At 59.1% G+C, this 20919-nt stretch overlaps 10 protein-coding genes across 10 annotated transcripts; 5 read left to right on the top strand and 5 right to left on the bottom strand.

Moving 5' to 3' along the window:
• Window positions 1-1700: 1700 nt before the first annotated feature.
• Window positions 1701-2908, bottom strand: ERG20 (uncharacterized protein; the record flags this gene model as incomplete). Its single annotated transcript, XM_060598003.1, has 3 exons — window positions 1701-1988; window positions 2087-2389; window positions 2435-2908. The coding sequence occupies 3 exons, from the start codon at window positions 2906-2908 to the stop codon at window positions 1701-1703; spliced, it is 1065 nt and encodes a 354-aa protein (XP_060454840.1).
• Window positions 2909-3172: 264 nt separating this feature from the next.
• Window positions 3173-3925, top strand: CcaverHIS019_0209350 (uncharacterized protein; the record flags this gene model as incomplete). Its single annotated transcript, XM_060598002.1, has 1 exon — window positions 3173-3925. The coding sequence occupies one exon, from the start codon at window positions 3173-3175 to the stop codon at window positions 3923-3925; it is 753 nt and encodes a 250-aa protein (XP_060454839.1).
• Window positions 3926-4987: 1062 nt separating this feature from the next.
• Window positions 4988-8849, top strand: CcaverHIS019_0209340 (uncharacterized protein; the record flags this gene model as incomplete). The annotated part of the gene is made up of 9 exons (XM_060598001.1): window positions 4988-5051; window positions 5147-5185; window positions 5230-5323; window positions 5522-5576; window positions 5614-5737; window positions 5845-5897; window positions 5995-6307; window positions 6400-8067; window positions 8104-8849. The coding sequence occupies 9 exons, from the start codon at window positions 4988-4990 to the stop codon at window positions 8847-8849; spliced, it is 3156 nt and encodes a 1051-aa protein (XP_060454838.1).
• A 123-nt stretch (window positions 8850-8972) lies between these two features.
• On the bottom strand, window positions 8973-9598 carry VMA21 (uncharacterized protein; the record flags this gene model as incomplete). Its single annotated transcript, XM_060597999.1, has 3 exons — window positions 8973-9100; window positions 9350-9441; window positions 9546-9598. 3 exons carry the CDS (start codon window positions 9596-9598, stop codon window positions 8973-8975), a joined length of 273 nt encoding a protein of 90 aa, XP_060454837.1.
• Window positions 9599-9780: 182 nt separating this feature from the next.
• CcaverHIS019_0209320 (uncharacterized protein) lies at window positions 9781-13150 on the top strand (the record flags this gene model as incomplete). The annotated part of the gene is made up of 9 exons (XM_060597998.1): window positions 9781-9912; window positions 9970-10023; window positions 10066-10915; window positions 10947-11071; window positions 11105-11527; window positions 11559-11634; window positions 11670-12152; window positions 12187-12872; window positions 12908-13150. The coding sequence occupies 9 exons, from the start codon at window positions 9781-9783 to the stop codon at window positions 13148-13150; spliced, it is 3072 nt and encodes a 1023-aa protein (XP_060454836.1).
• Window positions 13151-13210: 60 nt separating this feature from the next.
• Window positions 13211-15160, bottom strand: CcaverHIS019_0209310 (uncharacterized protein; the record flags this gene model as incomplete). Its single annotated transcript, XM_060597997.1, has 11 exons — window positions 13211-13650; window positions 13689-13779; window positions 13821-13891; window positions 13930-14078; window positions 14112-14204; window positions 14241-14345; window positions 14377-14551; window positions 14585-14764; window positions 14798-14962; window positions 14999-15037; window positions 15112-15160. The coding sequence occupies 11 exons, from the start codon at window positions 15158-15160 to the stop codon at window positions 13211-13213; spliced, it is 1557 nt and encodes a 518-aa protein (XP_060454835.1).
• Window positions 15161-15798: 638 nt separating this feature from the next.
• Window positions 15799-17641, bottom strand: CcaverHIS019_0209300 (uncharacterized protein; the record flags this gene model as incomplete). The annotated part of the gene is made up of 9 exons (XM_060597996.1): window positions 15799-15921; window positions 15986-16096; window positions 16133-16358; window positions 16411-16516; window positions 16553-16702; window positions 16764-16887; window positions 16940-17136; window positions 17169-17416; window positions 17451-17641. The coding sequence occupies 9 exons, from the start codon at window positions 17639-17641 to the stop codon at window positions 15799-15801; spliced, it is 1476 nt and encodes a 491-aa protein (XP_060454834.1).
• A 324-nt stretch (window positions 17642-17965) lies between these two features.
• RRD1 (uncharacterized protein) lies at window positions 17966-19223 on the top strand (the record flags this gene model as incomplete). Its single annotated transcript, XM_060597995.1, has 3 exons — window positions 17966-18286; window positions 18326-18454; window positions 18492-19223. 3 exons carry the CDS (start codon window positions 17966-17968, stop codon window positions 19221-19223), a joined length of 1182 nt encoding a protein of 393 aa, XP_060454833.1.
• A 146-nt stretch (window positions 19224-19369) lies between these two features.
• CcaverHIS019_0209280 (uncharacterized protein) lies at window positions 19370-19672 on the bottom strand (the record flags this gene model as incomplete). Its single annotated transcript, XM_060597994.1, has 1 exon — window positions 19370-19672. The coding sequence occupies one exon, from the start codon at window positions 19670-19672 to the stop codon at window positions 19370-19372; it is 303 nt and encodes a 100-aa protein (XP_060454832.1).
• A 240-nt stretch (window positions 19673-19912) lies between these two features.
• On the top strand, window positions 19913-20374 carry CcaverHIS019_0209270 (uncharacterized protein; the record flags this gene model as incomplete). Its single annotated transcript, XM_060597993.1, has 1 exon — window positions 19913-20374. One exon carries the CDS (start codon window positions 19913-19915, stop codon window positions 20372-20374), a length of 462 nt encoding a protein of 153 aa, XP_060454831.1.
• Between the last annotated feature and the right edge of the window lie 545 nt (window positions 20375-20919).

The raw sequence follows: 20919 nt of genomic DNA, 5'->3' as shown, positions 1-20919 counted from the left end.
CCTCTCCTCCGCTCCCACTCCCAGTCCCAACTCCACTTTCCTGTCCTTCCCTCCAGTCCAATCCGTCGCGCCCATCCAGGCTCTCCTCCTGCGCATGTGCCGACACAACCATCCCAAACAACCGACGCTCGCGCACGTCGCGCCGCCGCGTCCCAGCCTTGTCGGACGTGTAACTCGTCGTGTGCGTCGTGTGCCAAAGCCACGAAGGGAGAGTGTGTCTTTCGCCGTGGGTGGGGGAAGACGGACCGGATCCCGGCCGCGCGCCGCTTAATGGTGTGGAGCTGAGTGGCATCAGGTTTGGGCTTGACGCAAGTCCTGGCCCGGCCGTTCGCACAGGAGCGGGCGTCGCTGTGGGACTCGATGTGTGATCGGGGAGGGAAGATGGGTGTGGATGCGCCGCCGCGAGCGTCGCTGTCGTCGACGACGCCGAGATGTTTGGGCTCGTTGTGCGCGAGTGTACTGCAGCGATCGGGGTCGATATCCCCTCCACGCTCTTATCGGGTGGCGGCGCAGACATGCCAGGTGTCAGGGTTTGAGTGACAGAGGATGATTGAATTGAGTAGTTGAGTGTTTGTTTACGGTTTCAAAAGGTAACTAACGACCGTGTGAAGGTCAAGGTGGGTGGAGCCAATCAAGACACTGGAGGTTCTGATCTGATGTGCCCGAGGATGGGGTTGGGTATCAGAGTCAAAGTGGGATGATGAATGAGATCGTGTTGTGGAGACGTGACTTGTTCGATCGTTTGTCATTCCACGCGGTGAATGGTGACCACACCACATGCTACCGGGAAGATAGTATCAGCTAGCAAAACCCAGACTGCAGACTGCGGCTGCCTGCCGTTCCCGTTTCAATGGCCTCATTACTTACGTCAAGCTATGATACGGTAGGAATGACGACAACTTTCCCGTTGCCTGCCCCACTCCAAACTCCCTTAGATGAACAACACTACTACTCTGCTACGCCAAATACTTGAACTGGCTCGGCCATCGTCCATAACGTTAGACTGGAAGAACAAAACCACGATCTCTAGACCAGCGTGGGGAGGATGGGCTTGACCAGAATGGGGGACACCATTGGGGTGGCCCTCCACCAGAGCGTATTCCGGACCAAGCCCACAAGTAGGCTCCTAAACCCCAATTCGTAGTGATTTCGAGTTCGAGCCTCACCATTTCGACGACACTCTGATCACGGACACGTCGAACGTCGCTTTCCAAGGTGCCAACTCTCATCATTCAGCTCATCCAGCTTGGGTCGGGGCTGCACTTCTTGTCACCGAAATTGCTCATCATGTGCAGCTAGAAACGCATTTGGGCGAGTTGGGTGAGATTCCCCAAGCCTGGCGCGAGGCGTGTATCCGTGAGCGGATGGTGTTGATCGACACGTGGGACGGCTCTGAGGAGCGTGGAACTGTAACTCAGCCTATCACTTCCAACAGAATGACCACACCGTATGGCACCTGGCTCCTGCTCGACATCAAGTTGGATCTCGAGGACATTTACATCCTCTACCGCAAGAATCCTCCGCGGCCTTTTTCAAGGCAGCCGTGCTCGACATGTGACTGAGAGTGAGAGTGAGTCTGAGTTTGGGGCCTTCCCCTGAGAACATGCATGTTGCGCTCCTTGCGGTTCGACTCCACCATCCAGTGAGCACCTCCATGAGCATCTAGGAATCCATTACGTGTAGTACGTTAGGTATAGAGTTTACTTGGTGCGCTTGTACACCTTGTTGAGGAACGAGACGAAGACGTCACGCTTGAGGCCGGTCTTGACCTCGTCGATCTGGTTGATGAGGCCGGTCAGGCGGTCGTGGCTCTCCTTCTCGTACTTCTCGAAACGCTCCGGGATCGAAATCGGTGCCTCCGAGTAGATGGCCTTGACGCGCGCCTCGGACTCGGCGTCCTTCTTGCCGTAGTTGTCGTCGAGGACCTTGCGCTGCTCGGGCGTGCCATACTTGAGGGCAATGTTGACGTTCCACGAGCACTTGTTGTCCTGTGGTCAGCCGTGTGTGGGTCTCGTTTGGGCCCTAGCGCTGGTCACGCCCTTCCACGCGCATCAGGCCCCTGCCGGGCCGCACACGCGCTACTCACAAGAATGTCGGTGCCAATCTTGCCAAGCACCTCGGGTGGGGCGTATGCGTCCAAGTAGTCGTCCTGGACCTGGAAGTACTCGCCCATGGGGATGAGAATGTCGAGGGCAGCCTTGTACGCGGACTCGTCCTGGATACCGTGGACGCGCATCGCAAGGGCCACAGGGAGGTAGAACGAGTAAAAGGCCGTCTTGTACACGACGATGAGGTGGTGCTTCTCGAGCGAGAACTTGGACAGGTCGACGTGGTGCTCGTCGGCGGTGATGAGGTCGATGAGCTGACCAAGGGTGGTCTGGAACGTGGTCTGGAATTAGCTCTAGCCTTTAAGATTGGGATAGAGATAACTCACCTCGTGGAAGAGCTCGAGGAGGTCGACATAGTACTTCTCCTGGCGGAAGTGCTTCTTGAGGAGATAGTAGATGGCGGCCTCGAGCATAAAGCTGTCGTTGATGGCAATGTTGCCAACGGCCTTCTGGCGGTACCAGCACGGCTGTCCGCGGCGGGTAATACTGGCGTCCATGAGGTCGTCCGATACGAGGAAGAAGCCCTGCAGCAGCTCGATGCACCAGCCCAACAGCGCCGCGCGGAAGTACTCGTCCTCACTGAGCGGTGCTCCCTTGAGGATCTCGAGGGTGTCGACAACCGACAGGCCGCGGTTCAGCTTGCCGCCTGGGACGTTGTAGTACAAGCTGTCCTTGTACCACTTGATAGCCTCGGCGGGCATGCCCTGGGCTTTGGTGTAGGCGAGGAGCTCGTCGGCAATCTGGTCAAAGACGCCCTCGAAACGTGCGCGCGCAGCTGCCTTGGCCTCCTTGGTCGCCATTGTGTTGATGGTATAGATGAGAAGAGAGAATGACAATGACAATAGGCTGAATAGCTGGAGGGACCCTCGTCTGGATCGTCAAAATGAACGCGAGAGAGCCAACGCGACAAATGGCACGATTGAAACCCCTGAACCAAGTCAGGCACCAGGACCAACCCTTCCCCCCACCAACACCAACATCTCGGCACTTTCCGATCTCCCAACAAACCAACGAGCTACAACCTCCACTTTGACTACTCCACTATCTACTTTCAATCATTCATGATGCGCCGCGCCATCAACCTCGTTTCGCGTGCTAGGCCTATCTGCGCTCAGCCTCTTGCCGTCACATCCTCACGACGCATCCTCTCCACCCTCCGCCCTCGCCTTGCCCCCTCCGTCTTCTCTGCTCGCCGACACCTCTCCGACCTCCCTGACGCGCTTCCAAAGCTCGACCTCGGGGTCGGCGAACACGTCGTTGTCGAAGCACGCGCCGGCCCCTCCCAGTCCAACGCGTGGGCCGGTCACGCGCAACTCGCCCTCTCCGGCGGCGCACAAGCGCTCACTCTCGTCATCCGTTCTGACCCTGCCTCTGCTTCCGACGAGGTCTGGGCCGACGCACCGGAGGGCAAGGACCACATCAAGCAGTGGCACGCCGACCTTGTTGAGAACTTGTTGGGTCTTCTGGTTGCCCACCTCCCCACCACGCCTATCAAGGTTGTTGGGCTCGAGACGGTAGGACGAGACGGAGAGGAAGGGGAGGGGTACGTCAAGGGATGGGTTGAGACGACCGTTTCGCAGTGGTGCAAGCTCGAATCGGATGCGGCTGTGGACGAAATCAAGGAGCGCGAGGAGAATAATGGACGCGATGTTTACACTCTCCCTGAGACGGCGGCGGCCATCGCCAACGCCGGCAAGCCGATGCGCAACCTTCAGCTCATTAGTTTGGCGGCGTTCGAAGGCCGGCCAGAAGAGGAGAAGGAACAAGACCACGACCATGACCACGACCACTCTTGTGGTCCGACCTGCAACCACTAGTTAGCGACAAGTGTTGCGCTCCGACATCTGCCGCAACCACTGCGACAGCGCACACACACTATCTCCACAGCACGCATGCGTCTCCGTCATTCAAACATGCATTCGACTCCATTTGTCTTCTCTCTGGAGACCTTGAGCGTTTTCGTAATGCAGCCGAGAGATAGAGATACGCGATCTCGGATAGTAGCCGAGACGGCGCTGCTCCAAGACCGATGCACCAACGAATGCGCCTGGAACAAAAGAAGATACGGCGAACGGGGTTCGAACCCGTGTCACACCCTGACCGACTGTGAAGATGGGAAGGGTGAATCCTAAACCACTAGACGATCACCGTGTCTTGCACTTTTGGGCCTGCCAAAAAAGTAAACTATGACGTTGAGGCTTCGCACTATTTGGTCATCTCATCTAAGGATTGGAATGAACAGCCATTACCCTCAATCCCGATCATTATGTTTTGCGTGCTGCCAATTAGGAGAGTGACCTGTCTCATCCGGACTGTCTTGGCACAAACTAACGCTGTGCATGCGTTCCGATCTCATCGTGGTCCAGAGTAACCAGAGTGCAGTACTACGGAGGATGAGATCGGGCCCTGCAGAAGGCTGACAAGACGAGTGTTTAGCAAAGAGTAGGGCAACAAGATTGATTGAGCACTGTCGACGATTGGACTGCGCCATTCAGATCAATTGAGTCAGTGGAGGTACCTGTCTGCTCTGTTTCATTCACTACGCTACTCGTCGTCAACAACCCTTGCATCATCTCTTACTCCTCCATTCTCAACCTCTTCATCTCTGCGACTCTCCGATCTCCCACTCGCGGCGCCCCATTCTCGCATCCATCCGGACCTGACTCATTGTTCGGCATCCAATTTTCGTCTCCCATCTACCATCCTCGTCATCTACCATCCTCACTAGCTGCTAGCTCGTGCGCAAGTCCCAACTGCGCCAGTCATTCAGCCAGTGACCATACTGCAGACTACTGCTGGCTCTTGGCCCGTATCCAGAGGCACGAAAGGTGTCGGCGGTGTGCCAGAGGGCAGTCACCCGAGCCAAACCAAACAGCGTCATGCCATCCTCCAAGTCATCCGTCGACAAGCGCGACGTCTACTACCGCAAGGGCAAGAGCGACGGTGAGTCTGCGCACAGTCTAGAGGCGGATGTCCCAAATCCTCTCACGACACCAACTCGTACTCGTCTCCCCTCTTCTTCGCCTAGCTGACCTCAGGTTATCGCGCCCGGTCCGCCTACAAACTCCTGCACCTCGGTACGTCTGAAGACGACAAAGATGGAATGTGACACTGACAGCAGATGAGGAGTTTGACCTCTTTCGCGGGGTTAGCACTGCCGTCGACCTGTGTGCTGCGCCTGGCTCATGGTCGCAGGTTCTTGGGAAGCGTTTGAGGTATGTTGAACATGATTCGCGTAGAATCTGTGCCCCATTCCAAGCCCACGAAGTCATGATGCGCGGTGGGAACAGGCAGACAATCCTCGATTTTCATACAGCATCAAAGCTATGTCGCAGCATCGCAAACTTGGCACTAGCCTTTGCGTATGGCATGACTCGGTCTAGAACAAGGATATGGACACAAACTGACGCCAGTCCCGGAACGGCTGCAGGCGAAAACCGGGTCGTGAGCATTGACCTTCAGCCCATGGTGAGTTGTTCACGTGGGCCATGGAGGCTAACTATAGGCCCCACTCTCTGGTATCACGACCCTTCAAGCCGACATTACCGTACCAAATACCGTACCCCTTGTACTCGATGCCCTCGGCGACCGCAAGGCTGACTTGGTCATCTGCGATGGTGCGCCGGATGGTGAGTGCCTGGCTTCTGTGGGCTGTTTGGTTCTTCTTAGCAGATCCCCAACAGCACTGTCCACCCACGTACACACATTCACACATATACACATACTCACGCCGCAGTCACAGGTGTCCACGACCTGGACGCATATCTTCACTCTCAACTCATCCTCGCAGTGAGTCAATGCTATGCGTTACTGTAAAGCATGCTGACATACCTCACAATCCCACCGATCGTCTCTATTTTGCTACATATATCCCGTTACACCAAAGGCCCTCACCTTAGCACTCACTCTCATGGCTCCTCACGCCACGCTCATTTTCAAGATCTTCCTTTCGCCACTCGACCCCAAGGCATCTGTCCTGCGTTCGCAGCTTCGCGCCTTCTTCCCTGGTCCTGAGGCTGGCGAATGCGGCCCCGACGACGAGTGGGCAGAGTTCGATGATGTGGACGTGGAGGCGATCGAAACCGGCAACGCCCTTTCTGCCGGATCTGCCTCGTCGCCAGCATCTGGGTTTGATGCGTTCGGCCGGCACGGTGGCGTCTGGGTACGCAAACCCAGGAGCAGTCGTAAGGGAAGCGGAGGTACGTATTTTGCGGTCAACATCGCAAGCGGGTTCTTCCGTCAAGAGGCTCCAGCGCTTCTCCTATTTGTTTAGTCCTGAGCTGATGGTTAGAGGCCTTCATTGTCTGCCGCAACTTTGACCCAAAGTCACTCCCTCTCCCCTCGACTTTTACACCCCAAGCTCTCGAAGAGCTTCGCGAGCTCGTTGGCAGCACTCTCACTCTCGAGTCGCTTGCATCTCTGGGCTCGGACGCGACGGCCTCGAAAGCGGACGCGGCGTGGGCGAGCACCAAGGCGTTCGTAGGCGGTGGAGACCTCTGCTTCGGCCCACCCGATCCGGCGCCTCGCCGCTCACTTAGCAACTTGGTCGACAATCACCGCCGTGATGCGTCTCTGGGCAGCATCGGCAGCCTTGAAGACGCCCCGTCTCCCATCTCGTCATACACCAACCTTCCGCCCGCGCTCTCACCACCCTCGCCCACTCCCTCGCGCTCGCCTCCAGGAGACAACTTCCCTACCCGCAGACGCACGAGCTTGGATTTGTCGTTGTCAATGAACATTCCACAGCCCCTGCCCTCGCCGCTCCCCGGCTTTGAGGGTTCTGTGCGCGAATTTCGCGACTTGTCCAACTCGCCACACCCACTCAGCAGTGGAGGCTTCACGGCGGCTGGCCTCGGTCTGGGGACCCCTCATTTTGCATCGCCCGTACCGCCAAGCCCTTCAACCAGAGATCTTGACATCTTGGCGAGCACGCCATTCAACGATAGGGCGGTGAGCCCAGCGTTGTCATCGAGCTCCAAGACCGACGCGTTCTTTGGCACATCGATAAGAGAGTCGCTCCCTGTACCACCTGTCCCGCTGGCGGAAAGTCCTACTGGACTTACTAGCGGCACCTCACAGTGGGCTACTGGGCTTGGCCGTGTACCGTCAATCGGACGCGGCCTGCCATCCACGCGCAGCAGAGTCGCGACCGGTCCACCTGGCTCCTCAACCGAAGTCTTCGCTTCCTCCCCGACTTCGCCGACTCTCATCGCTCCAACGCCCCTTCGGTCCGTCACTGGTCCTGCACCCCCAGTACTTGCCCAGTCGCCCTCTCCCACCCGAGAGCTGTCGTCACACCTCTCCCCTCCCGCTGCTTCGCGCGAGCGGCCAACGGTCGCTCGAGTTTGGCGACAGTCGCACATAACGCGCGAGGCGCACCACACGGAGCCTGGATGCCGTCCAGTCCAGGTCGGCGATGTCCTCGTGCCAGTGGAAGACGACGACACGTTCCCCATCAAGAGCTCGAAGGATCCAGGGACGTGGCGGATTATGCAGTCGCTGGGCTTCGGGGCCTTTGCATCCGTCTGGTCTGCCCAGCCAGTGACACAAAGTGCCGCCAAGCTGGCACAGGAGGGCGTCACACCCGTCCCCAGCCCAGATTCTGTTGGCGTCTGCGCTGTCAAGATGGTAGACCGCAAAGCATGTGCACGCAGCTCGCGTAACGCCAGCGCGTTCTACCGTGAGGTCGAAGTTCTGCGTCACCTCGTGCACCAGGGCGTCGTGGGCTACGTCGCGCATTTCTCGACGGTGTCGCACCACTGCCTTGTACTCGAGAGACTGCAGGGCGGCGAGCTGTTCTCCCTTGTCGAGGTTGACGCGAACCGCGCCCGCATGCTCCTCCCCGGACCAAACGACCCGGATGGATACGGCCTCGTCCGCCGTATCTTTGGAGAGCTTTGCCGCGCCGTCTCGTGGCTGCACGAGGTCGAGGTCATCCACCGCGATATCAAGTTAGAGAGTGAGTTTTCATACCGGCGTACAGAGCTGATATCAGACATCCTCTTCACCGTTAACCCGTTCTCGCTCCCTCCGACGTCGACGGGCTCCGTGCCACTCGAGGAGCTCTCTGTCCCGCTTGTCAAGTTGACCGACTTCGGCCTGGCGCGCTTTATCCGCCCCAGCTCTCCCCTTCTGCACACTCGCTGCGGCAGCGAGGCGTACGCGGCGCCCGAGGTCGTCATGGGCAATGTCTATGACGGACGCAAGACGGACGCATGGGCCCTTGGTGTCGTACTGTACGCGCTTGTGGCCGGAGAGCTGCCCTTCGAGGATGGCGCACCGCCTGCCCACGGACGCGGACGCGCGAGCAGCACGGCAAGCACGGCATCAGCGCAGGGTGAGCGCGATGAGCGAGAGAGCCGCCGGCGCACGATGCACCGCATCGCCAAGGGTGAATACGGCTGGCGTGAAGGCGTCGGTACGCCTGCCGTCCGCTCCGTCGTTGCGCGCCTCCTCAAGCGCGACCCTGCACGCCGTCCGCGCGTCTCCCAGCTCTGGGAGGAGCCGTGGATGACGGCCGAGCCGGGAGCTGTCCCGCCGCCTGCTGAGGCGTTGCGTCCCCGCCGTGGCCGCAGCATGAACGGCGACCTCGAGGAGATTGTGGACAACGGGCACGACGACTACGCGCCGGATATCCCACTCCGCGCTAGCGATGCGCCCCATGTTGTGGTCGCTCACGGCGTACTCGTCGACCACGAGCGTATCGACGAGCTAGCGCACGCTGAGACGCCGCTGCTGTAGGTTGAGCTGTCCCTTGGGTGCACGCAGCGCTCACCACTGTACGGCGACAGAGGCAGTGGCGTTGACAGACACCGAGACAGATATGTAGCTCGTCATGTGGATATGCATACAGTGTAGTGTACATTACTGGGCCTTCTTCTCCTTGGCCTCGGTGCGCTCCGCAGCGTCCTCTGCGAACGCGAGGTAGACGTAGCCGGCGAGCACGATGTTGGCGGCGGCCACGGCGGTGAGGGCCGCGTAGGTAGTGTTGCCTGATGTCAGTTTTGCGCCGACAGTTCAGAGCCAGCCCCCGTCCCCCCCGTCCCCCCCCCCCCCCCCCCCCCCCCAACTCCCCCTCTCCCTCTCCCGCCCACACACACAAGAGGTGTGCTGCTAGCTGCCTGACGGCACCGGGATTTGATACCTGGAAAGCGTGGAAGCGTCCACGCCCTACTCTTCCACCTTCCTCCCCGCCACGACTAAACCGCCTCCAGGCCTTTCATTAACGCTTCACCACTCACCATCATACAGCCAGTTGAGGGAGGAGAAGTACATCCCTATCGGCACAACGGCCATGAGGAGCGCGAACGTGATGAGCTTGCCGAGGACACGTCTGAGGTCAGCCATGAACTCAACGGACAACTAGCTGAGGAACGTTGAGCAAAGCGCCAAGTGTTGCGTGGTCACCTACTACCTTGTCCCACTTACTCCACTCACGGCTGGATGCCCTCCTGCTGCGGCGCGACCGCCATCTTTCCAGAAGGAGGCATTGTGATTTTCAAGTTGAAAGTCCAACGTACAGCACCTGAATCTCAGCCGTTGCGTTGCCATCATGTCAACATCCCCATTCACGGAGATCGCTGCAACTCCGACCCCAACCATGAGGGGTGACGTCCATTCAACGCCGGCCGTAGCGTTGTCTCCCACTTGACTCGTCTCATCCACAACAGCAATGGGCGAGCCGCGCCGCATCGTCCTCGCCGACCCGCTCGCGGGTAATGTCCGCCGTCCGCGGTTCGCTGCCGCGGGGCAGGGCGCTGCAGGAGGCTCAGGCGACGTCAAGATGTTCGAGTGGGACAGCGAGGTTTGTTTGTGGTGCCAACAGCCGCCAACTTATGGTGTACTTGATAGCTGACACCAGGCGGAAATCATGAACATGGTCGGGTTACATAGCGAGATCAGCGCCGGCATAAAGGTGAGCTCTACCGTCCGCGTCTGGAGACTGCGCTAATATCAGGCCTTGGCATGGTCCCCGAACCCAATGCAGAGACACCTCCTCGCCCTCGGCCTGTCGACAGGCCGCACGCAGATCCTGACCCTCTCTCCGTCGTCTCTCGCCGTTCCCCTCCGCGGAGACCAGGCAACAAATTCGGCCCTCCTGACCGTCAAGCACTCGCGCCCGGTATCCAGCCTGGCCTTCTCCAGCGCCGACCCCCTCCTCCTAGCATCGGGCTATGACAGACACCGGTCCGACTACTCCCTACTTATCTGGGACATTTCCGACGCCATCGCTGCCTTTCCTCAAGATCCTGACGGGGATGCAACCTGGCAGAGACCTCCCGAGCGGCTCGAGCCGAGCAACCTCTACGGCCGGGCCGGCGACGGCGTCCGTCACCTCCAGCAGTACTGTGCGTCCGAGGCCGTGCATTCACTGGCGTGGGTGCCTGAGAGCGCACACGAGCTCCTAGCCGGTGCCAACAACAAAGCTCTCCGAATGTATGATCTGCGCACACCGACCCGCGACTCTGGCGGCATCAGCGGCGGCGCCACTGTACACTGGGCCACACGGGCAGTGCACTTTATCACGCCCGACCCGCAGAAGAAGCAGCGCCTTGCCTCGGTCGAGACCGGACAGGGAGGGAGCATCGTCCGCCTCTGGGACGTTAGGCGTCCCGGGGTCGAGTTGGCTTCTTTCGAAGTAGCCGACTCCTCTGGTGTTGTTGCCCTCGAGTGGACTGGCGGTACTGGTCAGACTGGTTTGGGCGTCGGTACGTGCGCGGGCGGCGCCAACCTCTGGGAAGTGGTTAGCGGGGGCGAACGCGTCGACGGGGCCGACAACTGGACGTACTGCGGCGGGGTGCGGCATGGTGAGTCGGGTTACGGGCTTGCTGACCTCAGTGGTCAAGCCCAAGCAGCAGATGCTGAGCTTTACGTTCGCTCCTCCTACCAAGTCACGCCGCGATGTCGTCTTCGTGGTCAAGGATGGCACGATTGGTGTTGGGCCGCTGCCCGCCGCCCCAGTTGTAAGCTCATATTGCCTGTCTCAGCTCACGCAGCTCGCCTTCGGCTCACATGCCGACCTCGTAGTCGCCACCACGGAGGTGTCGAGTGTCGACCCCGAGGTATCAGGTCTCACGCGTGTCCCGTCACCGGCTGCTCCGGCCTCGCCAACACGAGCTTCTGACCGACGCTCCTTGCACATGGACGAGCGCCGCATTAACCGCTTCCAGCTCGCGCCCGAGCGTGTGTCTGCACTCTTGAGTGAGCAGTGGGAGCAGCGCTCGCGGAAGGATTTACCTGGCCTTGTGCGGCGGCACGGCTCGCGCCGGTCGCTGGCCGCCATGGTTGATGAGGACGAGATGGATGAGTACGAGTTCGGCGAGGAGATCACGGGTCCGGACGGTCTGCGGCGCGTGCTCCGCCACGACGCCGCGTTCATCATGCGCCGCCGCGCCGAGGAGGGATACGGCGTCGACAGCGTGAGTCGTACACAGGTCGTGCTGACAATAGCTCGAACTCAATGCGGCAGTCGCTACGCGCTTCCCAGGTGCCGAGCGCATTGCGGGAATATGGGAGTTTGTTGACCGTAAGCTCTCTTGTTTGCATTTTGAGCTTACACAGACTTTGTGCGCGCCACTGGCCCTGAAGCATCCCAGGAGGGCCGGTACGACCTCACGTACCAGGGCGTCTGGAGCATCTGGACGGGCCTCTTTGGAGCGGACGCGCGCGTCGAAGCTGCCACTGGGTGGGGTGGACTGCGGGGCGGGGGTGGTGCTGCTGGAGGACCCGGGAGCGGCGCCAGCACGCCGCGACGCGGCGCACCGGCAGAGTTTGATGCCGAATACAACGCGGCAATCACGAGGTTGAACGCCACGCGCACGTTACAGAGCCACATTGCGGCTCCTGGGGCCCACCGTCTCCCCCACACGGACAGGATGCCTCAGCGGCGCATGATGCTAGCCGTATGCGGCGAGAACATGGCGTACGACACCATGGCCGAGGTACACCGCCTCGTCGACGATGAGCAGCGCACCAAGGCTGCGTGCTGGGCGTTCTTCGCCGGCGAGGAAGGACCGGCGATCACGATCCTGATGCGCTCGGATGGTGAGCTAACTGGTCTGGGCAGAACTGACAGCAGACGAGAGACACCGGCTCATGGGCGCGACCATTGCGGGCTTCATGTCCCAGTCGCGTGCCGAGCGTGGATCCGTCTTCTTCCAGGAACACTGGCGGGGCATGATCGACAAGGTCGACGACCCGTACATCCGTGCCGTGCTTGCCCGCATCGCTGGCGAGAACTGGGACGGCATCCTATACGACGAGAGCCTGCCGCTTCTCGATCGCGTCGCCGTCGCCGTCTGCAACCTCGAGGACCGGGACCTGACGCAATTCCTCCGCAACCGGCTGCGGCGGTGTACGACGCTCGGCTCGCTCCCAGGCCTCGTACTGACGGGGTTCACGAGTGCCGGCGTAGCGCTGCTTCAGCGCTTTGTAGACCGCACAGGCGACGTACAGACTGCCGCGCTGCTGGCCTCGTTCTTCCCGCGTTTACATCTGAGCGCGGGCGAGGTGCTCGCCCTCGACAGGTGGCAGGACGCGTACCGGAATTACCTCGACTCTTGGTTGGCATGGATCACGCGCTGCTCGTTCGACGTCGCTGCCATTTCCGAGCGTAGAACGCTGCACGACGACCCAATTAACGCTATCCAAACCGTCGTCGTTTGCAGAGTTTGCCAGCGTCAGCTTACACGGCAGACGCAGGAGATGCTCGAGCGCAAAAACGCGCTCAAGGGCAAGATGGACCCTCCCCCGATTACCGTCAGGGTGAGCCTTGCTGTAACAATGAGAGCTGACAACAGACAAACATCTGCATGTACTGTCAGAACGCGCTGCCGCGGTGCTCCATTTGCCTGCTGCACGTGCGGCCGCCGAGGGACGAGTCGGCCGACACAATGGAGGACGCATATGTCGCGTGCCAGACCTGCAGGCATGGCGGGCACGCCAAGCACATCCTCGGATGGTTTGAGGGCGGGCTCGACGGTGGACCGTCACACGACATCTGTCCTGTCGCCGGGTGCTCTTGCCAGTGCGCCGCATTGTAGGTTAGGGATGCTGACATGCATTGTACAGTATGTGACTGCAATACAACGGTTGATAGCGGGCTACTCTTCCCTTGCGCGTTTGCCATCGCCTCGCGCAATGTAGCCCTGGTTCTCCGCCTCGTGCTCAACCTCGGCCGCGAACGCCTCCATCCACAGTCCAAGGCGCGCGGCGCGGCGCCCCAACCGGACGTGGGCGAGCTTGGGCAGCCGTCGCAGGAAGCGGCCGCTTGCCTGGATCTCGTGACATCGCAATGCGAGCTTGCGCAGCTCGACAGAGGATAACCAGATGCGCTCGTCCCTGCGCGTCTTGTGCTCAATTCGCAAACCAGGCACTGCCTCTTTCCATGGCAGGAGCTTGTCGCCGTGCGGAGCGAGTCGCTCACTGCCAAATTTCCTCTTGCTAAGCTCCTTGAAGGTCGACAACAGGATCCAGTAGATCGCCTCTGGCGGCGGTGGGCCGATGAACTGCTTGATGTCCGCGCGGTCGACGAACGCAGCGTCTGTTGTCAGCTCACACTACTCATACTCAATGGCTCACCAATCCCTCCCACTAAGTTGGAAGTTGCCAGCACAAGCGCATTCGGGTGCGACTTGAGGCGATCGAGCTGGGTGAGGATGGCATTGACAACCTAGAAACTGTGAGCTGCAACTCTACAAGCTTGCTGCTCACCCGCACTGCGTCGCCCGGTTCGGTTCCCTTCATGGCTGCAGCTCGAGATGTTGCGATCGACTCGACCTCGTCTGCCCGTCAGCACTGAGCCAAACACCGTTTTGCGCACCAATCATGACCACAACTAGGCACCCAGGATCACTCAGGTAAAACTGCACTTGGTCAAACACCTTCTGCACAAGCTTGCCGCTCTCGCTGAACCACTTGGAGAACAGTGAGTGAGAGTTAATCTCGATGAGCTTGGCGCCGTTGGGGTATCTGTCGTCAGTCGGCTCCAACTACCAGGCTCACTTGTCGCTGGCGTAGCGGATAGCGAGCTTGTGCGCAAGTGCCCGGCATAGTGATGTCTTACCGGTACCTGCTGGGCCATACATGAGAGCAAGGCTGATGTCAGCTTCCGAGACGACGCAACCAACTGACCGGTTAGACGAGATGACGTTGGTGTCAATTTCACAGTCTGCAAACACGAGCGACGTGTCCATGTACCGCAACAATCGCTCCTTGATGCCACCTTCATAGATGAGGCTGTTGTCAGCGCGTCCGACAAAAAACCAACTTCTCCCATAACCCCTCGACCTCGGCGGATGGCAAGGTGATGACAGTGGCAGCTGTGGGACAGTCCTCGTCCTCATCCTCTTCCAAGCCACCCTCGATCACGCTGCCCTCGTTCGAGGTCTTGTATACGTGAACATCGTATTCAACCTCATCGCCCTTCAGTGGACCAGGTTGTTCTGCCGTCAGAGCACCCCCACTTGATGACGTACCAGTCTCGGAGACGAAGATCCGCTCCACGTTATCCAGCAGCACTGAACTCTGCTCCCACAGATCCGACGTGAACTCCTCGCCAGCATACACCCACTTCAACTGTGCCTGTAGAAGGTACGTGACCTGGGCAATGATGAGTTCGGGTCTTATTCTAGAATCAGGCTGCAACCGAACCTCGACTGAGGTTAGTGAGGTTTCGGCGATACCCTTACCGTGGACTATGGGTTCTGCTTCCCCGTCTTCCTCTTCGTCGCTGCTCTCCTCGTCGCTGCCGACCTCAGAGGCAGGTTCGGAGGAAGGTCCGACGACATCGACCACGGTCTGCATCTCTTCCACCAGGCCAATAATGGCCTGCATGCCGCCGCTTATCCTCCTTCCTGTTGTCAGCTTTCAAACCACCTGAGTCAGCTTACCGTTCGCAACAGGTGTGAAGATCATGTCAACATCATCATCTGGATGTCAGCTCCGAGGAACAAAGGTCGCGCACCATCGTCATCGACAAATTTGGCCGGTGAACTGGACTCGCATTTGGGTCGGCGTGGAGGTGGTGGCGCCCGAAGTATCCTAGAGGGCATGAAGGATGTGAGGTGAGATGGAGAGATGATAAGTTGAAGAGCAATCACAAACAAGACAACCGCGCTAATGTTTATTTGAGCCCCTCCACGTGGATTAGCTCCCGTCAGGTATGTTTGTCTCACAGCAGTTGCATGCGCCACGGGGGACAACATCACCTGTTGGCAGAACCTTTGGATGCATCTGGCATGCATGAACACTTCTGAGGGATCTAAGTGTTTGATGGTCTACTTCCAATACTAATGTGGGCACATGTCCCATCCAGGTACTGGTGCCACAAGAAACAACTCTGAAAACTAGACGGTTTGATGTGAATACGGCTTCGGGTTCGGTATGTATTTCTTACCGACCTGCTCAGAATCTAACGATATTCTCAGACAAGGGATAGAGCAGAACCGAACCTTGGATTTCCCAGTTCCCCGTCATGGTCTGATACAAGGGAAGATTATGACGCTGCGTGGAGCCCGGATCAAGGCCAGAGGGAGGGTTGAGAGCTCGGGGCTGGCGGATCTTTTTCTAAGCTGGAGCGGGCCGCGGTTGGTAACCCAGACGAGTTGAGCACCTTCCGTCTCTCCTCTAAACCCGAGGAACCCGAGTCAAGACAGTCATAGTATATCGTACAAGGTATCCGATCTACGCATCACACCTGCACCTTCTCCACACCCTCCGTCACGACATCAACATCGACCTCGCCTTCCGGCACGGGTGTCGCAGCTCCAGTCACAGACGTTGCCTCGCTGCCTCCGCGAGAGCTCTTGAAGTACTGCTGTCAATCCCACTCTCCGAATACACCACGCTCGACCACTCAAGTCACAAGTCATACACACCTTTTGTGCGAATCGGTGGTGCCCTGGCTCCTTCTCGGCAAGCAGATCGCTGTGGTCACCGAACGTGGGGCGCGGCCCGTCGTCCTCGGCCGTCTTAACCATGGTGATGAGCTGCTGTCAGCTTCCGCAACGAAGGCATAAGCTCACCCTCCTGCCCCAACGTCCAAAGCTCTGTACGCTACCCTCGCCCCACTTGAGCTCCTTCATGCCCTCGACGACGGGGATGTCCACCTCGTCGTACTCATCCGTCACGGTTGGGAGGAAAAAGACGAGGCGTCCTCCAGGAACAAGCAGGTACCGCGCAAGCTGAACGAGATCCTTGGTCAGGTCGACTAGCTCGTACGGTTTCGAAGGAGGGACGTAGTCAGGGTTTCTGCTATCAGCTTCTGAAACGGCCTGCTTGAAGCCGTCCAAGCCCAACTCACTGGTGGGCATACGTCCCATCGGGCATGAGGAACGGCTCGTCACGAAGAACGTTGCGCTTGCGGGTCGACGCCTTGCCAAGACGCTTCGCACCGGCCCGCACACCATCTGTGTTAACTTTGGAGTAAATAAAGGCTAGCTTACAAGGAGGGTCGGTGATAATCGCGTCGAGCACACCGCCGCGGCGCCATGGTCCATTTGTGATGTCAAAGCACATGTTGTCGAGGAAGCGCTGGTCAATGCCGTATTGCTTAGCGCTGCGCATAATGCCAGGGACAATGTCCTTGCCCTTCTCTGCTTGTCAGTTTTTGATCACATTTGCGAGTTGCCCTCCCACAACTGGCCATCGACTCACCTTTGCCGCGGAACTGGCGCGCATCGATGTCTGACCCGATGACCAGCGAACCCCAGTGTGCGACACCATACAGGCACGAGCCGGTGCCGACGAACGGGTCGTACATGATCCTGCCAGGAGCGGGCTGATGTCAGCTATCCATTTTCCTCACCCCACCACCTCCCAAGCCTACTCACACAAGCCTGTCCTGCCATCAGGAGACCCATCTCGCTCTCCATGCTTGTGTTGCCGAAGAATGCGCGGGACTTGACCTCGTGCGCATTAATGAGTGGGCGTGCCCGCGAGAAGCCCACTCGGCGGCCAAAGTACACCTCCTGGAACTGTCCGTCGCGGTCAAGACGCGCCTCCTTCGTGTGGATCGTGACATACTTGTCTGCCGTTAGTCCTGTCTCCAAACCAACTGACAGTCCTCAAGCACGACAAGCTCGCACTGAGGCTTCCTGAGGTTGATCTTGCCACGCAATCCGATCCACCCAAAGCTGTTGATGACGTCGAGCGACCGCCGGTCCGTAGCGTGATTATTGACACACTCGACGGCAATCTTCCAGCTCTTGTCCATGTGCGGCTCGAAGATGCCCTCAGCCGCGCGCTCACGCATGGCAGCCTGCAGCTCCTCGTACGTATGCGCGTGAGCGTACAGCTCACACGCGAAGCTGAAGTCAGCTAAAACAAGAGGTGGTAGCGTACAAGACGAGGATGCCGCGGTCGAGAAGACGCTCGATGTGCTCCTCGCTGTCGACATCAACAATCAGGATGCCCTTCTCCGGCGCCTCGGAGATCACGCGCACCTCGAAGCCGAAGAGCTCCGCAATGGCATGGATTTCGGGCAGTCGGAAGGAGGGGTGCTCGAGTGAGCCGCGGAGAAAGTAGCGCGGCATGGTGTGTTTCTCTAGTGGATAAAGGATGAGCTTTCAGTTGAATGCCGGTCAACATTTCGAGCAGACATTTGTCTCCAGGCACGAGCTAAATCACGTGATTGCCACGTGAGATTCATTTGACTTGGCCACCTAATCCCAAGATGCCTTCGGTCGTGTTTCAAACCGTGCGTGTTCTTGTCAACCTTGTCTCCACTCCGTCTCTCGATTTTGTAAACAATGGGTTCAAACGATGGCATGCTACCACCAGCAGTCACTCGACGCCCCGGGGTACCGCAAAGTACTACTACACGTGCCCCATGGGCCACCGGTCCTTCATCACGAGCCATGCCATTACAAACGACGACCCGCGCGCCCCGACCGCTGGCGTCCACTTCGATGCCACCACCCACCAGTATACCTCATCGGAAGCACGGACATACCGCCGCATCTTATGCAGCCCCGGCGCTAGCAGGCCTCGCTGACGCTGTCGTCCTCCCCTCCAACCCCGCCCCGCCTGCCCCGGTCCTGACGACCGAGGACGCCGTTCACGCCTGGCCCGCGACTCCGGGATATCGCGGGTTCATTGACTGGTTGCGCGTACGGTGCGAACGGATCCGCGGGCGCCCAATCGTTGACGGGCCTCCCGCGTATGACGGTGCTTCCGAGGTGCGTTCGCTTCCTATCGCTGCCGTAAGCTGACCCCAGACCACTACCACGTTCCTCCGCCTCCTCGACGCCATGGTCGACTGGGTTGACGAGGTCCCACCTTTCCCACAGGAGAACCAGCGCTTCGGAAATCGCGCGTTTCGAGACTATATCGGGCTCGTGGAGAAGGTGAGGGCTTCCACGTGCGGGGCACCACTGACGGTAGCGACTCCCGTCTTACTTCCCGGAGAGCCTGCCACCACACCTTCTTGACCAGCTCCTCCCACTTCTGATTCAGTCTCATGCGTTCGGTCACCCCACACGTTTAGATTACGGAACGGGACACGAGCTCGCCTTCATCCTCGGCCTCTGGGTGTGCGTCGTCTCCGGCTGGGCAGGCGACGCGGACGCGCAGGACCAGCTTGTGCTTCGAGTCTTTCCTCGCTACCTCGACCTCACGACCAAGCTGCAAGCAATGTACCGACTCGAGCCGGCGGGCTCCCACGGTGTGTGGGGCCTCGACGACTTTGCTTTCCTTCCGTACCTCTTCGGTTCCGCGCAGCTGCTCGGCGGACCCACGTCGCCAGCGGAGGCACTCAAGTTAGCAACAACGACTGAGGCGCCGTTCACTGACCTGTATACGCTCACTTTGCATCGAGTGGGTCTGTTTAAACGCGGTGCAGCGTTCAGCGAGCATTCCCCACTCCTGGATAGCCTGTCGACATTCCCGAACTGGGTCAAGCCACACAGCGGGTTACTTAAGATGTTCCAGGCCGAAGTGCTCGGCAAGCGTGTTGTTGTGCAGGGCCTCTGGGTAGGTGGGTGGTGCTGGGGTGAGCACATTCCCAGCCCCGAAGTGTCGCAGGACGATGAGCCTGTGTCGGAGGGCGGAGCAGCGACAGCTGCTCCCTGGAAGGCCGAGCAACTGCGCCGCGCAAACGAGGCGTGGGGCCACTAAGCTAGAGTCTAGAATTGTCTAGAGTTGTATTTACCATAGGCTGAATCGTGCATGTCTACGACCTCCTATCCAATTGCGCCGCTCCTTTCCGTACTCCTTGGCTGCCTGCGTGTAAACAGGCAGCCGAGTCCCAAGTCGCGAAGTCCCTAGGCGTTCTCGCCTCCCCGATGGTAAGTGAACCTCTGAGCCGAACTGAGCTGGTTCCAGCCATCCAACGTACAGCCCTTTGGAAAACTCTCCCACGTGTGCCTCGTGTTGGCGACGTGCAACATCTGAGCTCGGAATGGCGGTGGCGGGGTGTTGGTGTACTTGGCCACTATGGGCAGCAGGTGTACGAGGACAAGGACTTCTCCGCCAATCACGGCCTGTAGCTTCATGATGGAGATGGACCAGATGAAACGGTGCATCGTTGCCTCGTCCCAGTTCTCAATGTCGTGGATGATGAGCATAGTTATTGCGTCAAGCAGGGGATTGCAGAGCATGTAGGTAATCAGGAGTAAGTGATATCGCCCAGAAAAGTAGAAGTAGTGATGTAGAGGAAGGTTGGGCCGGTTAATGTTACCGGTTGATCGCTCATTACCTTGATTGTCAAAGTCAACGTCATCGACGCCACCCACTCTATACTCTTGTCATCGATCATCTATCAAGCTCACAACTCACAACTCACAAACATTCCAACTCCAAGCACAATGTCCTTCCTCGAGACCCGCGTCCCCCCTCCCCTCCTTGCCATCCTCTCTGGCTACAGCATCACGGTCCTCGCCGACCGCTTTCCCGAGTACGCATACGACATTCCTTACCGGCCGTACGTCGCGGGCGGCATTGCGGCCGTGGGCCTCGTGATCAACCTCAAAGCCATCTTCGACTTCCGCAAGCATAAGACGACCATGACTCCCTTCTCTCCCAACAAGAGCAGCACGGTCGTCCGCGATGGCGTTTTCGCCCTCACCCGCAACCCCATGTACCTCTCGCTCTGCTTCGGACTCACGGCCTGGAGTGTGTGGAAGAAGGCACCACTCGGAGCCGGCGTGATCGCCGTGTTCATCGCGTACATGACCCGCTTCCAGATTATTCCAGAGGAGCGCGCGCTGCAGGCCAACTTTGGAGACGATTATGCTTCGTACAAGAAGTCGGTGCGGCGCTGGATTTAAACACGCGCTGGCTGGCGTTCCCCACTCGACAGGGGCGAGGAGAGCGCTCCGTGTGGCCCCGTGTGATGACGTCTCATAAAGGATTCCCATGCAACGATTCCCAGCACCGGGGTATCTGAGTTCTGACATACGGAGGAAAGACTCGGCTGGCAATATCTGGGTCTGTGCGCAGATCTTTTTACGTGAAACTGCACCCCTACGCGCAGTTCGAGTCAAGCGTCTGACCTATCTAGAAGACCTCACCGTCCTCAGAGCCTCGTGCATGTCCTTGAGGGATGTGTTGGCCGAGTTCTGCGCGCAAGGCATATCAGAGATGTAACCTGATATCTTCCTCTTTGGTATCACTGCGCGACCGCTATGCGGGACGCATTCGTGTACACGCTGGCTGCGGTGTCGGTCCGCGTCTCTCCGACGTCTGGTCCTTCTCCCCCTGAACGGGAAGCTGGATGCAGCTCCCCGATGCGCCGGGTGTAGGTCGCGGCGGGGCGACCCTCGCTGCCTCGGGAGGTGCGCTGTGGCGTTTCGGCGGGTTCAGCGGCCTGACC

The sequence above is a fragment of the Cutaneotrichosporon cavernicola genome, assembly GCF_030864355.1.
Source record: "Cutaneotrichosporon cavernicola HIS019 DNA, chromosome: 2".
NCBI lineage: Eukaryota > Fungi > Basidiomycota > Tremellomycetes > Trichosporonales > Trichosporonaceae > Cutaneotrichosporon > Cutaneotrichosporon cavernicola.
Note: the sequence above shows the minus strand (reverse complement) of the source record. Positions and strands in the feature narration are given on the sequence as shown.